The sequence below is a fragment of the Ictidomys tridecemlineatus genome, chromosome 4, assembly GCF_052094955.1.
Source record: "Ictidomys tridecemlineatus isolate mIctTri1 chromosome 4, mIctTri1.hap1, whole genome shotgun sequence".
In the NCBI taxonomy this organism is placed as follows: domain Eukaryota; kingdom Metazoa; phylum Chordata; class Mammalia; order Rodentia; family Sciuridae; genus Ictidomys; species Ictidomys tridecemlineatus.
Genome location: NC_135480.1, coordinates 92,840,400 through 92,858,260, shown reverse-complemented (window position 1 = coordinate 92,858,260; position 17,861 = coordinate 92,840,400). Strand labels below are relative to the sequence as shown.

Sequence of the window (17,861 nt, the reverse complement as noted above, 5' to 3'; positions counted from 1 at the left end):
GTATAAAAAAAGAACCATACTGAATAATGCAATTTTCACTTGAAATCTTAAGGGAACTTTGTTCTAGAACACTCCATAAATACCAAAACCTAAAGATACCTAAGTCCCTTATATAAAATGGCATATAACCTACATACATGTTCCTGCACAATTAAATCATCTCCAAATTATATATAATACCTAATACAATGTAAAATCCCATATAAATTATTAAACTGCATTTTTAGGGAATAATGGCAAGAAAAATTCTCTACATGTTCAATACAGATGTAACCATCTGTAACCATCTCTTGTTGGTTAAAATCTGTGCACATGGATACAGAGAGCTGACTGAATGAATGAACACACACAAATATACACAAAGGAAATGTGTAACAGGGCTTTCTTTTGGCTCTAGAGTGTATCTTCCATTTTGTATACTTTTATTTGCAGAAATGAATGTTAGTGAAACAAAAAAAGGCTTATTTTTATGTTGAATATGCAATATTACTAAATATCAAGGGTGTTCATTAGAGTTAATATTTTCTTGTTAATTTTAAATTCTTCCAACTATAGCTCCTAGGATCTCATCTTCCTGGCATAAGAGTTCACAATTCCATTTTAAAAGCATATGCAGAGGTCACCACCTGCTTTAGCAGTCAGGCTGTACATACTGGGGCTTTCATTTTAGGGAACTTTTGAAGAAAGAGTGATATTAAATACTGAATATAAGCAGTCTTTTAATCTTACACTATACAGTAATTGCTTCCCACTTCATAATTATAGCATGAGTTACCATCTCTGACTTGCTTTCTAAGTGCTATTACCAGCATAGAAACACACACACACACACACACACACACACACACACACACACATATACACACACACACACAACAAAGAACTTTATGGACTTACTCAAGGGAGTCAGATCTTTGGTAACTGCCAAGAAGAAATCATGGCTAGTCAGGCATAGCACAATAAGATACAGCATGAGAAATGACATACATTACTGGGCCCTGGTTCTAGGATATCATTTCTACTAAATGTCTTTAGAATTCAGACACTGCACAATTCTCAGTGTGAAACACCTCAGATAAAAAAATCATGGCAGCTTATAGATGGTGCTTATAATTATAATATATATTTCAGGGAAACTGTTTATAAATATTTGAATATTATTTGCAGAATACAGTGAAGATGAGAAATATAGAGCACTTTCAACTATATTCTGGGAGCTAAATTGTAGCAACCAATGCTCTCAGAGTTACTTACTATCGAGTTGAATTCAAATAGATCTATCTAGTCTAATGATGATAAAGATGAAAATCCTATCAGACCCGGACCATGGAGACAACTGTATTCTGTATATATGGAGGCAAAAAAATACAATGGGAAAAGTGGTAGGGAGAGTATAGCAAAGCCCAATGAACAAATTATTTTAGATGTGTTTCATGCTGCATCATAGAGGAAACAAATGAATATGAGAAAGTAAATAAGCTACAAGGACTTAAATCCAACTAGAAAGTCCTGGTGTATAAATAAATAAATAATGCATATTGAAAGACAAGAATTGAAACTCTTGTTTCAACATTACAAAAATTGTTTTTATCAAATATAAATCCCTTTCAATTATATCTTAAGAAAGCTGGCAAAAAAAAATACAATATCCACATATATAAATTCTTACCTTTGCTTGTCTCTTGTTGGCTTCTCTTCTGGCTTCCCTTTCTTTCAGTCTCTTCTCCTAAAAGAAAGATGGGGAAAATTAGCAACATATGAACTTTTATCTATTAGACATAAAACAAATTATTACTGTTTTATTTTTTAAAGCCAACTGATATGTGTAATTTGTTTTTCAGTAAACACTAAAAACACTTACTATGGAACTGGCATTACTATGGAACTGGCATAAGTATTAAAAATCACTAAGTATGTGTCAGACCTGGAATTAAATGCTAGGTCCACCACTTACTGGAACTTATTGTGCAGTTTTGAGCTTTATACTTTCTAACTCAAAATAGAATGGAAAGAATTAGAGCACACGGTTTTATAAAGTTGATGTAACAATTCCAGAAAATACCTAAGTGATTAGCACAGCATCTGAGATACTACTGATACACAATGACAGAATAAGAATAAAAGGAAGAAAAATATGCAATCATGCCTATTTCCCTTGTCTTCTATTTGAAATGGAATTTAAAGAAGATATAAAATTCACACCCTGAGGGTTCTTAGGAAAGAAACATTCTTGTAAAACATGTTATTTTCATACTTTGCTTTCCCCATTAGTTTTCCACCAATCACAAAATAGGAAATGCACACCAGGATTTTTTTTTAAAGAAAAAGAAACATATATGATATTAAAATTCAAAACAACAAGGGCTAGAAATATAGCTCAGTTAGAAAAGAGCTTGCCTTACATGCATAAGACCCTGGGTTCAATCCCCAGCACCAAAAAAAAGAAAAAGAAAAAGACATTACTTAGCTAAATAGTAAACAGAAAGAAAGCCATTTTAAAGCCATTTTTAAAACAATCAAAAATCTATCTTCCTCTCCAAACAAGTATTAACAAAGAGGCTATTCCTGAGAGCTTCTTTGGAGGTTCTAGCAGGGAAGCACAGTTACTAGTATACCCTTGTCCTAAAAATGGTCCTTTCTCTAACTGGGAAGATGGTCTTCTTCAACACTTCTGGAGGGGTTTACCTAGAACAGTTAAGAAATGGACACCTACTTAGCCAGCCAGATCAGCCCAATCACAGCCAGATTACCTTCATGTCCAAAGAAGCTATTCTTAATCCTAAATTCCCCATATTTTATGTTTTTTAAATGTTAATGAACAACTAGGTCAATGCAAAAAGTAAATCGTTTTCATGTAATAAGAAGAAAATGCAATCATGATTCACTATTGTATTTAACTGTGTCATCAACATGAGAGTGAACAGGGGGTTCTACACTGGGCATTCTTTCATTTCCATTATGCTTTGCACATAAATAACTTCCTTCAGATTCAAAAAACAATCCTAATCCATCTCTCTAGAGGTAGAATTGCTAATATGTATGTTTTCTAAGTTTACAGACTTCTTTATGATAAAGTGAGAAGACAAATGTTAAAAGTCTCCAAGAAGATCAAACACCAATGTCAAAAAGAATGGAGTCCACCAGGCTTCTAGATTCAGTTTCTATAGCTTCAGATTACATAGTAAAAAAGCTAAATTCTAAGTGAAGTTGAAAATTCAAATTCAAATGGCTGTTGGTTGAGTTATGTTCCTAAGTATGCCTAATGCTAAATTGTTCTTCTGTGCCTATTCTTTTTCTTATTTTTAAGCTTTGGAAATTATAGTTAGTACTCTGATTTCCAAATAAAGTATACAATTAGCAAGGACATCTGCAATTACAAAATTATACCATAACATTCTAAAGATTACTTGGAAGTTGCAGAAATCAAAGTCAAAGGAAGAAACAAGTGAGCTAAACAAAAACTCAAAAAAATTTGACTTGCTTATTGTAAAGTCTTTATTTAGTTACTAGGAGATTAATCCAAAAGCTGGGTCTTCATATGTCATATCTAGTACTTTTTCCAATACATTATAATAAAAATGTTCACATTTGGGGTTAAATAGTAACAGGTGTGACTTTAACAACCCAAGAAAATAATACTAGTATTTGAACAAGCAGCCAATTAATGCAGTAGTTATTATCAAACTCTATCCCTGAATAGGTTCTCTAATGAGATTATGACAAATGCCCTACCTCTAAAATAATCTCCAACTTTCTTCAATTTGTAGGGAAAAAATAGGTTAATGGATGACTGTTTCTAAATAATCTGCACCCAAATTTTTCATAAACCTGACACCAATTACTGATTTTCTTTGAACATTAGCAGACTACAAAATACATAAATAGCAAAGAGTATTAGAAAAAAATATTAAAATAACTAATATTAATTTTGCTTAGTTGCTGGCTCTAGTTTGTGGTTACATGTATTTATAATTTTCTCTCTCTTCTGTATTACCTTCCACCAAAAGGACAATTTAATCCTATTATTAAAAAAAAGTTTTTCTGCTTTAGATACTAAAATTAAACATAACAGTAATGTATGCTAGTCTACAGTAAGAATGACTTTTAAAAGTTTTGTTGCTTAACTTTCTTTTAAATCTACAGCTATATAAAACACTAAGTACAGAGATCAATAAAATTTTACTTTCCACAAATTTTTATTTGTCCATAAGTACATTATTACCATTTTTGTTATTTTCTTACAAACAGTTACAGTTCTTAGTAATTATCAGCATTTCACTATAAACTTGTATTTAAAAACCTATGTGATAGAATTTATGAGATATTATTTTCCCCATTTTATAGAGGAAAAAAGTGAAAGGCCAAAGTAATGAAGTCACTTGGCTGATGTCAAGTACACAGTGAGTAACAGGCCTGGGATTATCCTGGGTCCATGGAAATACTGTAACATACACTCAATGTTTCTTCATTCGAAATGTTCATTTAACTTTGTATAGTCAGTCATATGTAGTATTTTTCTCCCACCAATATGCTTAGACAAGTGGTGTGTTTCTTTTATTACTAATAGTCTGCTACTATGAATCTTTTCATATTTTTCTGACATTTTATGGATTTATTTAATTTTTGACGGTCTCCTGTGCAGAACAGATAACTGACCACACTTAACAGTCACAAAATTTTGGGTTGTAATTATTCAATAACACATGAGAATATCTGAAAAATGACACTTCAATTTGCAAGTAACCTCACCATCAGAAAAACTCTTTCTATATAACTAAACACTTCTCTATTCTGAGCATTTCATCTAGCCATATTAATCACAGCAGGAAAACACAATATTGGCAATTTTCTTCTTCTACTGTATTTCAATAATAATTCAGTATAGTCACTAAATGGTATCTTAAATTTCAGATTTCAATATCAGAATTCACATATGCAAAAGTAATCATTTTTGCCTACTGACATTTTCTGACTGTAGTCTCAAATTGATGAGTGACATCCACAGACATTTACAAAATGGCCAAGACATAGAAGGGAAGTGCATTAAAGGCAACCACCTTTCAATACTGGATGAAACAAAAGGAAAATAATTTGAAGTATATCATTAGAAAACTTTTCTTTATTTTAAAAGGTTATGTTAGTACTCTGCCTGAAAAAGAGACAAGAGTAAAGAGTTCTCTTTAAAGTTAAAAGAAAGTAAAATTACAGGAATTCAAGATTTGGGATATATAGATATAAGGAAGAAAGCACCTTTTTTCTTTACTGAGGTAAGAAAAAAATTTATAAGGTCGTGATACATCAAAGATAAAAGGTCAGAGTACTTGAAGCCAAAATATAATTTAACTGTATTTTATTCAGTAACTTAGGTTTCCCCCTCAATATCATCTGGTTCAAATGTTTTAAATCCTTTATTTTTCTATTTCATTTCTAAAAGAGTAATGTCACCAAAAACTATTTTCCTATTTCTAGGACGGTACTAATATAAAAAACTATTTTAGGCCACACAAAAAGACAAAATTTTATCTTTAGTTCTACCATGCTACAAATGATTAAATATAAGGACAGCATGAAATTCAATAATGAAAATCAAATTCACAAGGGAAAGGAAAACAGAAAATCACATTTCAAGGTACAAAATACTCCCTTATAGCTATTATAAAGCTTTTGGCCTCACACATACTATAGGTCCTTATCCTCCAGAAAAGAACGAACCATGAAATATGACTTTCATCAGCAGTCAGGACAATGTATTTAAACCTTTTTCACTCTCTGACAATACTTAAATCTATTTGTAGATCTGGAAATAAAACTCATTTTTCAGGAAGTAATGAAAACATGACCCATATGGATGAGTTTGGAGGAACTGTGACAGTTTGGAAAGGAGTAGAGTAGCAACTATCATACAGAGATCAAGGGGATATCTAGCTTTATTTAAGTATTAAAAGCACCTCTTTTTCAGGTAAGAAAATTGACTCAAAAAAAGTGCATAAAAGAATATTTATAAGAATCTTAAAGCCTGAAGGAATCCCCTGCTCTCCAAGGACAAAATCCTAGAAAACCTAAATCCTTCCCAGGCACTCAGAACACAGTAAGAGTCTTTTGATCTGTTACCTATTCTTTTAAGTTTCATTTGAACAATATAAAAAAGTAGCCTTTTATATATAAATCTGGAATAATTACAATAAGAATGTGAAGACAGAAAAAAAATGATATGGAAACAACAATTCACAAGTTAATTTCTTTGACTATTTGATGAGATACTCTATGCCATGTGGCTGTGGGTATAAAACAATAGACAAAACAAATGGTTCAATCTCCTGTGACGTCTATCACCCCATATCCTATCAAATTGGACACCATAAGCACCAAACTCTGCTCTGTGCTTATCAATCCAAGTCTCCAACTAGTCTCAATCAATATAATCATCAATCCATCTCTTAAACATTATATGGTATTTTAAAAAATTCATGAAAAATTAAAATATAAGTTATAAAAATCTCAAAGACTTATCATAAAGTTGATAGATTCAATGGGGGCAGGGAAGAGACATTGGTCAAAGGATATAATGTTTTAATTAAACATCAGAAATGAGTTCTAGGGATCTATTGCACAACATGGTGACTATAATTGATAATACTATATTATATGTTCAGAGTAGAGATGATTTTAAATCTTCATACCACAAATACATAATAATCATTTGAGATGACAATTAGCCTGATTTGATTATTGTATAATGTATACTTGTAACAAATCACAACATAAATATATATCATTTGTATTAGAACACATATAATACACATTAGTAAATATCTTAAAATAAGTTAAAAACTTTTTAATGAAAAAAATCTTTATATCCCAGGGGCTGGGGATGTGGCTCAAGCGGTAGCGCACTCGCCTGGCATGCGTGCGGCCCGGGTTCGATCCTCAGCACCACATACAAACAAAGATGTTGTGTCTGCTGAAAACTAAAAAATAAATATTAAAAAAATTCTCTCTCTCTGTTTCTCTCTCACTCTCTCTTAAAAAAAAAAAATTTATATCCCAGTTTAAGACTTTAAGACAAGTATAAATATTAGAGTCATGGTAGAAATTATGTAGCTTCCAAAATTTGGTAGGTGAAAACAGAAGTCAAAGACAAGTGTGATAAGAGAGAGGACAAAATAAGAGAAACAAAGTGAATACCTGAGTCCTACATTATATAGGCTGAGAACACATCTAAAACTATAATTTAAGACTGTTAACTTTAAAAGCTAGAGGGAACAACTACTGTCAGGATCATTAAGAATAAATTCACTTACATATAAAATACCTTTTAAATAAAAAATTTAATTGTGAAATATTTTGAACAACCTAGGTAAAAAATTCTAAAAGCTTATAAAATCTAAAATCAATATATATTTAAAAAATATATGTGAAATAGAGAAACATGCCATCAGTTTTATGGAGTTTCATTTTTTCCATGCAAAATTAATCAGACACATCATTATTCATAATTTTGCATCAAAAGTTTCTTAACCTTTATCTATCTTCATGAAGTAAAGCTAATTCCCAGATTCTAATGTTAGTATTTTCAAAATTCACTGGGGACAGAGAACTCTTCTTAGTACACTTTCATAGAAGTAACAAAATTATGAGTGATAGCCTTCAAAAGTGACAAAATTACATTTGCTCAAAGCAAAACCTCATGCTAGAAGAATATTGTCATTATGGTAATATTAGTAATACAATATTATTTCAACATCAACAATGTGTTCAGCAATTAATTGAAACAAAATAATCTGTTCAAGATTGCTAATAGTTTTTTAAGTAAAATTTTATAACTACTGGAAAATAAGTGAACAAGAAAAAAATGTCATCAATGCAATATGATTTGTCATGGAGGAAAAATTATAAATGAAAATTCCATTTTCCCCAAAAAGTAAAGGCAATTTTATTCCCCTGTCTTGACTGGATCTACAGAGCCAGAAGATCTCACTGATTGTCTAAGACTAACTCCTATTCCCTTGTCATTTTTAGAAATGTACAGTCCAAACTGGTGACTGGTTACTCAAATTGAACTACATAATGCCATACTCAGTAGTCAACTGCAAGTATTCTCCCTGATAGCCCAGTACTGTTTCCACTAACCACCACTACTGCTTCACTATGCCATACAATACACTTTCCCATTTAAAATAATATTCCATGTATCTTCAGGACAGAATCCATTCCATGAAAGTTTGGTGCATAAGTAATTTGAATACCCACACTGTATTTTATACATGTTATTATTATATAAACATATTAATTCCAAAGTGCTCACAAATGTAAATTTTTCTCTTCTTCAATACACACAAATATATGTATACGTAAATGTTACTGTTGAAAATACTACCAAGAAACCAATCATGTGAGTTGAGTATTAGGTAGCATTTACATTAAAGTTTAATACAGACAACTAATCTAGCTATTTCAATTGTGCCCTATCACAATACTACTTAATTCCCTAAAAGAGGACATTTCACTAATCAGTTAATGGAGTAAGGCAGGTATGCCATGAGCTGTCATATGTAGGATATACCCCTTTTATCTGAAATAGAAAGCTTTCACTGATTTTTTGAAAAGACTTGCTCTTTTAGGTACAGAGATACTGTAGTCCGTCCTACTATGGTACTATGTAAAGGTCTGGTGATATTTCTTTGAAGTTTATCAGCTCAAAACAACTTTGTGCGACCTTGTTGTGAGACAATCAATGAGATTGTTTGAAGCTATGCTATATTTTAACACTGGTACAAAGAAAATTAAAATGAAAAACTCAAAAGTAAGTGAAGCAGAAAAGCATAAACATTATATTCAGAAGGCTCGCTCTCAGGTAAGAAAAGGAGAAAGTAAGAGTATGGTATTTCCATTTACTCCTCTTTGCATAAAAGGCCTCATTAAAAGGAAATAAAAGTAGAGAGCTGTCATCAGGGTGGGGTATGAAAGACAAGTATAGGCACAAGCAAAAATTTTCAATATGCTTTTTTACATCTTGAATTTTGAATCATGTATATTATTCATCACAAAAAAAATACCATAAAATAAAGATACAGATTTTGAACAGTGCCAGTATAGCCACAGTTAACAATCACTTATTTATATTCTTCCTAAGAGGCCTCATATATTTTAACAGATGACATTCACAGTCTAGACTGTGTAACACATGGACAATTAGCTCATTTGACACAAAGTTTCTAAAAGTTTCAGAAACAATATTACAAAATTGGAAATAGTATAACTTCTACAAATGGAAAAGAAAGGGGAAGGAGGGATGATCTTACTTTATTTATATTCTTCATATTTCTCTGACTATAACTTAGAAATAATAAAGGGTTAAACCTTCTTACACTCTATTTGCTCCAAGATAAGTACTCTAAGTAGAATGTAAGCCAAAACATAGCAAATTGCTGACAGTCTTCAGTATTTTCAACGATTTTAACAACTTGTTAACACCAAATTTCAATTCAATTTCAAAGAAATTTTAATACAATTTCAAAGGAATTAATGCAAAAAATGTCTCTCAATAACATAAATATCCAAAAACTACAACCAGTATATTTTTGATTGATTTGTTCTCCACATTTCTGAATGTTTTTCACAACATTCATTTCCCTCCCTAAAGCTATGTTTAATATCTACTTTTTCCTTTTTCACCAAATGCTGTTGTGAAATTCTATCAAATGGTCAAGAAGCTATAATTACTGCTCTTTAAAAAAATTTTTTTAAAGTGTTCTGGCCCATTAAAAAGTGATAAATTAGTTCAAAGAAGGGTGAAAAACTACAAGAATCTCTCTTGAGATGCTGCTAATAAGGTCCATATCCGAAGGCTTCAGAGGTTCTTAACACAGAATCTAGTATTATGGCAGTGATTCTCAGGTATGATACTGTGCTTCTCTGGAATCATTGTCTCAAAGATATGCTACATAAAGTTTTTTAAAAGTGTAAATCTGCTTTACTTCATTAACTAATCTAGTGAAATGTCCACTTTTAGGGAATTAAATAGTATGCTTGATAGGGCAATAACATGTATAACAGAAAACTGCCAAGTTTAAGACTACCAGGAACATGCCTATTTAGAAGCATTCCCTCTTAAAAGGTTTCCACTTTTTTTAAGGCAGTGAATTTAATTTTATATTTATTATCAAATAATTGATATGAAAAGAAATTTAGCTGAATTTAATTGAATCTGGAAGTAATACCAATGTCCCTCATGGTAAAACAAACCTTGGTGAATCCAAACAATGAAATACTACTCAGTATTATAAGGAATAAAGTGGTGTTGATTCACACAACTTGGGCAATTCTTCAGGAAAAAAAATGCCAAACAATAAAAGCCAATCTCTAAAGGCTACATATTGGGGCTAAGAATATTGCTCTGTAGAGCAAATGCTAGCAACTTAAGGCCCTGCATTTGATCCCTAGCTCTTGGGGGGTTGGAAGGGAGTACAAAAGGTATATATACTGTGTAGTTTCATATACAATATACTGAGCAGTTTCATATACAAAACATTCTGTGGTGACAAAAAATACAGAAATGGAGAACATGGGATCTCTCTGTATTACTTCCTACAAGTACACATCGAACAAGAATTACATCAAAATAAACATTTTACTAAAGTCATGTGTCACTAGGTGGTTTCACTATTGTGCATACATTGTAAGTAAACTCACAGAAACTGAGAAGGCTCCAACATCACTATCCCACATAATCTTATGGGACCACTATAATTAATATATGTGGTCCATTATTGATTGAAACATTATAGGACTAGGGATGTAGCTCAGTGTACAGCGCTTGACTCATATGTGCAAGGCCCTGGGTTCAACCCTCAGCACTGCTTTAAAAAAAAAAAAAAAAGGAAAAAGAAAAAGAAACAATGTTATGTGGGGTGTGACTATAATTTTAAAACCCGCTAATATTATATGAGTCACCTCAGACCAAAAGCAGATCTATATGACACTGTCAGAGAGATGTCAGTATTATAAAGACTCTCCTAGTAGAAGAACCAAAGGAACAGATAAAATGATGATAGCCACAGGAAAAAGCATCAGAAAACAATGAAAAAAGTCATATCGTTTTTACCTGAGTATTTATTTTTCTTTAGGGACATAATAAATTTCACTTAGTACTAATTCAAAATGAAATGCTTACCCGATGCTTTGCCTTAATTTTCTTCCTATATTCTTCTTTGTCAAATTTGTCCTCTTCCTGAAGCCTTTCCTTTGCTTTATCTAAGTTGATACCACCAGTGTCATCATCCTCCTCCTTATCATTCATGGTGGATTTCTGCATCTGTGGCCACTGCTGAACCAACTACAGATGAGAGAGATAAGTATGGAATGAGAAACAGGAAACATTCACAGAAACCCTGTTCTTTTGTGTAACAACTTTAAAAGTTGTTATATGTATACTCACTTTCTGCCTTATAACTATATTTCTTAAGTTTTCTCACAAACTTCATAATTCAAGTAAGCAAGCCCTCCCCCAATGCCCCACAAAAAGTCCCAGTAGGGGTAAAGTAATGCTGTCATAACCTATTAAGAACACAGTAAAACGAAAATTTTACAAAATTATTTAGAGAAGGTAGGCTCAAAATAGAAATGCTTTGTAATGGTGTTCCTAATACCCTAGCCTAAGCTCCATACAATTCAGGTAAAAATTACCCACGTAGAGTAGGACTTGAGCTGACCAAAATGTACCTCCTTTAGGCTACCAAGGCACCTGTACCTCTATATCTTATCATACTGTACTGGTTTACTTTCCTGTTTCTCTTACTAGAATTAATCTCCTTGAGGACAGTTGTACCCCAGTATGGTATGAAATACATAGCAAACACTTGCTCAAAACTGATGAATAAATCACCTTACAGCCAATATTACACATAAGCAATGAAATACATGTAAAGGAGAAACTTAGCTTGGATTTCCTGAACTGTTCACATTCAAATGATTCTGTATGCATAATTTATGGACAGGATCAAGGTGACAGGCAGGCAAGTCACTAATCTAAGAGTTGGGGGACCTAGCTGAATGTGTTGGCTTTTTCACTAGCCTACTGAATAATGATGAATAAATTAATTAGTCACCAGTAGCTTGTGTCCTTTCCAGAAAAATAAAGTCATTCCTTGGTGATTTGTAGGTCCAACATAAAAATATAAAACTCGACAATTTAGACAAAAATGTTCACTTATTTAATAATTGGTTGCCAGAAAGATGTGAGTAGGTGTCACTGTTTTGGAAAGACTAATTAGCATGCAGTCTCACGGAAATCGGAAACACACACCTCACAGACCCTTGTGCATCCTTGCCTCCTCTCACTCTTGTAGTCACCACAGGCATTCTTTGGGGTGCGATATCTACAGTCTCAACTTCTGGCAACCAATGGAGGTGATGAACATTACTAAACGACAGGCAATACTAGCAGTTACTGAGCCTAAATCTGCCAAAGAGAGGGGTCACTCCTGACAAAAACACCATCCATTACTCAGACTCCTCATTCTGATTTGTATTGAAGAGGATAAAAAGTGTGCCCTTCTACGGGCTACACTATAAGCAGCACTTTTAGAGTTTTAGATCAGAAGTTTCAGTGTGGTGGATAACCTCCTATTAGCAATAGACATAAACTGAAACATTTTACAGTTACAGATTTATACTCATCTTGAAGCTAACTGGTGTAATCTGTGCAGATAAACTGAGCAGCATACTAAGGAATCTCATTACTATAACAACATTCACTTTATTTTACTGTGAACACCTGATGTAATAGGTCTACATCCTAGTTTAACCTGCTTCTCAGATGTTTATCACTTTTTAATAATTTTGGCACATTAAATTATTTATCATATATAGTATTTTTCGCTTCCAGCAACTTTGAGTCACTATGTATACTGTGTTATTCTTCATTTAATTCATATATCCCAAAATAACATCCAAATCTTTAGTACTTCCAAAACAAAAAGGAAAAACTGGATATAGACTACTTAAGCAGCATTTACATTAGTGAAGATAAAATATATGTGATACTTTAGTCAATATGAAAAGCTGTTATTTTTTTGGAAAAATAAATGATTCATTCAAGAAATCTGGGGGTTTTATGTTAGCATTGTTATAGGTACTGGGGACTGATAGTGAACAAAGTCAACAAAATAACTTTCTTCACATCCATTTTTCCTTCATAGAAAAGTGGAGAAGAAATTGACAACAGTCAAATAATAGATTGAGGTTACAAACCAAGCTCTGTGAAGAAAAGTTATAAAAGATGAAATAAGATTATGATGTGTGTAAGTTGCTGTGTGGTCAGAAAAATTTGCATGTAGTGAGGATGAGGTCATCTGAAATATTCAGAAGAACCTGATATACTGTTCACTTCTTAAGTTAAACCACTCAATGTTCTGGATCTATTTTATCGTTTAAAAACAAAATAACTATTATGTAAAATAAGGACCTTCCTGTGAAAAGCTTTGAGTTATAATCCCTTCCCTATGATTTTTTAATATAACTGTTTATTTAAAACCAGGCCACAATAAGGGTGAGATAAAGGCACATGTGTGTCTGAGATTACTTAAAGGCAGAGAATTTCCTCCTGTAGCCAACCCAGCAAGAATGTGCAAGAACAGCATCTAAAGCGAAAAACTCTCTAGCAAGACAAGTAGTTGTTAATATTCTTATGCTTGTTCCATAGAAGAATTTGATAAAAACCATGATAAGAAAATCTTATAAAATCAGAATTTATAAAGTTCAATATCATTTTTGTGTCAGCATCACCAAGAAGTATCTCAAGTTTAATGCCAAGAATTCATCCTTGTCCAGAGCTATAGACCTGATCAAATGCCTGCAGGGGTAGCTAAAGAAACTGACTATTGCTATACAGAAACACTGGCCTTTTCAAGAAGTAGTCATTAGGAGAGTCAAACTTCTTAATATTTGCAATGTATCCCAGAAATGAAGCTTTCAGATTCTTACCTCCCCTTCATCAGTAAATGTTATTTTCTTATTCACTTTAAAATTTCTCTTCATTACTTTTTTTGCTTCTGCCACTTTGGTTACTTTTTTCTTGACACTGGATTTAGAAGGTTCTTTCTTCTGCAAAACAACAAAAACAACAACAACAACAAAAGACAATTAGGGTAAAGGTTAATTTAACTCAAGCAATATACTTTCCAATATTGAGTGCATTCATTGCTCTTGTTGGTAATGAGAAGCATCAAAAACACTGAACAGAAATAAAAAGTTATTAGATTTATTAATTAATGACTCCCCCAAAGCTAAAAGGATTTAAATGTGAATTCAATAGGTATTAGATATAAATAAACTTTACATTTTCTTCTATTGCTAGAATTGGACTATCTGAAAATGCTGAAGTACCAGAAACCACATGACAATGTAATAAATGGACATAAAATATAGCTGTCTCTCCCAGCTAAAATACAAAATATATTTTTAAATTCACAAGCACAAACTTCAATTTCTAGACTATGAAAATGTATAGTGGAAAACAAAATGATTAATGCATCGTTTGCAACTCAACATTCTTCCACCAATTACAATGACTTAATCTACATGCCCAGAAAAACATCTGTGATGATTAGGCTGTGCCAGAGGTGAAATAAAATAACTCCATAATAGGATAGACTGATCAGGACCAAGTTAATGTCCTAAAACCTCTATGGAATGGTATTAAAAATTCAAAGGCACGCTGACTAATGCTAAGTGAAAAATGCTGAGAATGCCACCAGACATGCGGGGTGTAAGAGATCACAGCATTGTCTGCTTGTAATGAGAGGGTGACAAGAAGCAACATGTGTCTCGAGAGGATTTTTATCATTCTCCTTGAAGATTTCTCATTAGTGGTGTTTGAGATGAAGTCACTGGTACACTGGTTAAGAAAATGTATTTGTGCTCAAGCTGTATCACTTACTAGGTATGCTGGGAGAAGCAGATAGTAGACATAAAACATAAAAAGAAGTGTTCAATAAATCTAAAATATTATCAATACATATTTATTTTATGTTGCATGAAGAGAATGTGCCAACTGGATAGGACCTTACTTTGCAAAATACCAGACCCCAAGCTTCCTAGTTTTAAATTCTGTACCATAGGGAACCACCCAAGGAAAAGTAAAATGGTTCTGATCTAGAAAACCAAAAATCATCAGAAGCTCTGAAAAGACATAGATGGGTTATAACCATTATACTGTGGTAAAAAATATACATAAAATTCATTTAATAAGTAGATATGATTAATGATGCATAGATCAAATGCTTAAAAATAAAACACTATAAAATTATAAACAACTAAAATAGAAGTTTATGACAACTTAATAATGTATTCTAGTTTTAGATAATGAGGTTTGTTACAAAATAAGCCAGTACATCTGCAATAATAGTATAAGTACAATAAAGTTATTTTGACACCCTCGTTCTCTTATGTATTACTAACAACACTGTCTTTGTATTCTTGATTCTTAATGAAAGAAAGCTATAGCATTTAATCACATTTATTTATTTCTTGGACAATAATCAACTTATACTTAATAAGCTATTAACATCTTCAATCTTATAAGATTTAATAGCCCATTCCTACAGACTGGAGACAAATGTCGAAGCATAGTGATACCAAAAATTGTCAGAACAGAATAAACATCAACCAAAGAAATAATGCCACAGAAGCAAACTTTAGAGCAAGGTAATGGGTCTAGTTGCAGACTTTCAAAGAAGTCCATGAAACTGTGTGATAACATTTGGAGATATGTGTATCTTTGCCTTTTTATGATTTATCTTGATTTCTAAAAGGGATTTGTGTACCAACCCCCACCCTGAAAAAAAAAAAGTTATTTTTAAAATTTAGGTAAGCTACTGAAAAAAAAGCAACAGACCTGCCAATATACAACAGAATAGAATTAACATACTTTCCTGATAGGCTGTGGTTTTTCTCTGAAACTGCAGAATTATTCACTTATTCAAATAAACACTGTCAACTACACAGAATGCATCTGTTAGCCTTATGTCACTGATAAAAATATGAGATAACCAACTTATAAAGGGAAAAGCTTTATTTTGGCGCACATATTTATAAAAACATTTCAAACCATGATGGGTTGACTCTATTGTTTTGAGCAAGGCAGCATATCATGATGGGAGCACATGGTGGAATGAAACTACTTGGCCCCACCCCCCAAACAAACAAACAAATCTGCTTGCCACTTTTGCAAGGAAACAAACAAGAAGAATAGGATGAGGCTAAAGTCCTACTGTCTCCTCAAAGAGTATGCCTCCAATGACCTTAACACCTCCCATTAAATCCCACCTCTTAAAGGTCCAATGACCTCCCAATAGCACTTTACTGGACAAAGCCTTTATCACACAGAAATTTTACCACACCTAAGATTCAAATTATAGCACCACTGCAGTACAAACCCAGGACCCAGCAGTACAAACCTAGCACCTAGCAGTACAAGGTAGGTGGGCTCTAAACATTCTTTGATCCATGGAAAAGGATATTAAGCAAAAATAAATTTTCTTAAAAAAATAACTTTTAATCACAAATGTAATCATTTGCATTCAAGTATGACAGAACCTTATTTTTCTGTGAATCATTTATATTCTTTGTTCATAGTTCTAATGAATCCCTGGTATTTTATTTATCAATTTGTAGTATCCATTCCTAATATATGATTCAATATTTTCCTCTGTGCCATCAGCTATATTTAGACTCTTGTCATAAAATCATTTTAAAAGTTCTTTTTTTTCCCTTGCCAAAGATTTTTTTTAATATACAATCAATTTTATTACTTTAAAATGTTCTCTTTTTAAAATGTTCTCTTGGGTTGTGCCGTGTTTTATACTTTTCCAACTAAAAGATTTTTAAAAATGAATTTGCCTTTTTAAAATGCAGGTTTTATTTTCTGCCCCTTGGGTAGTTTCAACAATGGTTCTTAGACAGTAGTTCATTGACATTTTGCATTTCTGTTTGTTAAGACATAAAAACCATAAGAATATATTTACTGTTAGGCAGAAGTTACACTGTAACTACAAAACTGTATTATGAGTACAAGAATAAAATTTGAGGCAAAAAAAAAGAATCATAATAAAACATTTTGCAGACAAGACATAAAAAACATCAAAATGTCATGTTTGATCCAATTTGTATTTCTTCTACAACATGTGTCCTAGTCCTTATAAACTAAAATGCTAAAAAGAAAATGTAAAATATGAAACTGATAAAGCATCAAGTTATCTTCAAGGTACAGTGTTAGCCATAGGAAGTTGCTATTCTAATAACTCAGAAAATAAAAGAACAGCCACCAGTCTCAAAACAATGATGACTGTAAAAACATTGGCTTTACGATTCAAAACATAATCAATGAAAAATAAACACCTTAGTAATGCTAAGGATTATTAACAGATATTCTAGCAAAGAAAATAAAGATACTGTTTTAAAAAATGGTATTTTAGTGAAAAGCAAAAAAATTCAGGGAAATCAATATTAGAATTAAACTGAAAGACAAACCAATCAAGTTAAACTTTATGTCTCAAGTGACTCCTCCTACCTGTGCCACTAATAGTTTACAATGACCACAAGAAGGGTTAAAGACTGCTAAATAAGAAAAACTAAAATTATATAAAAGAAGAATATGTATAAATTACAGATTATAGAAATGATCTTAGAGTGGTCTAAAAAATGTCAGGATTTTCCTTTTTAAAAATGCCTACACCTGGGGGCGGGGAATGTGGCTCAAGCGGTAGCGCACTCGCCTGGCATGCATGCGGCCAGGATTCGATCCTCAGCACCACATACCAACAAAGATGTTGTGTCCGCCGAGAACTAAAAAATAAATATTA

General features: G+C 32.3%; 1 protein-coding gene across 1 annotated transcript in view; it reads right to left on the bottom strand.

The window, feature by feature from the left end:
• Positions 1-17,861, bottom strand: part of Ddx10 (DEAD-box helicase 10) — a 285,891-nt gene that overhangs the window by 95,999 nt on the left and 172,031 nt on the right. The window contains exons 14-16 of the mRNA XM_040285171.2: positions 13,984-14,103; positions 11,174-11,335; positions 1,670-1,726 (exon numbers count right to left, since the gene is read on the bottom strand). Coding sequence (XP_040141105.2) covers positions 1,670-1,726; positions 11,174-11,335; positions 13,984-14,103 — 339 coding nt within the window. The remainder of the gene's footprint in view (positions 1-1,669; positions 1,727-11,173; positions 11,336-13,983; positions 14,104-17,861) is intronic.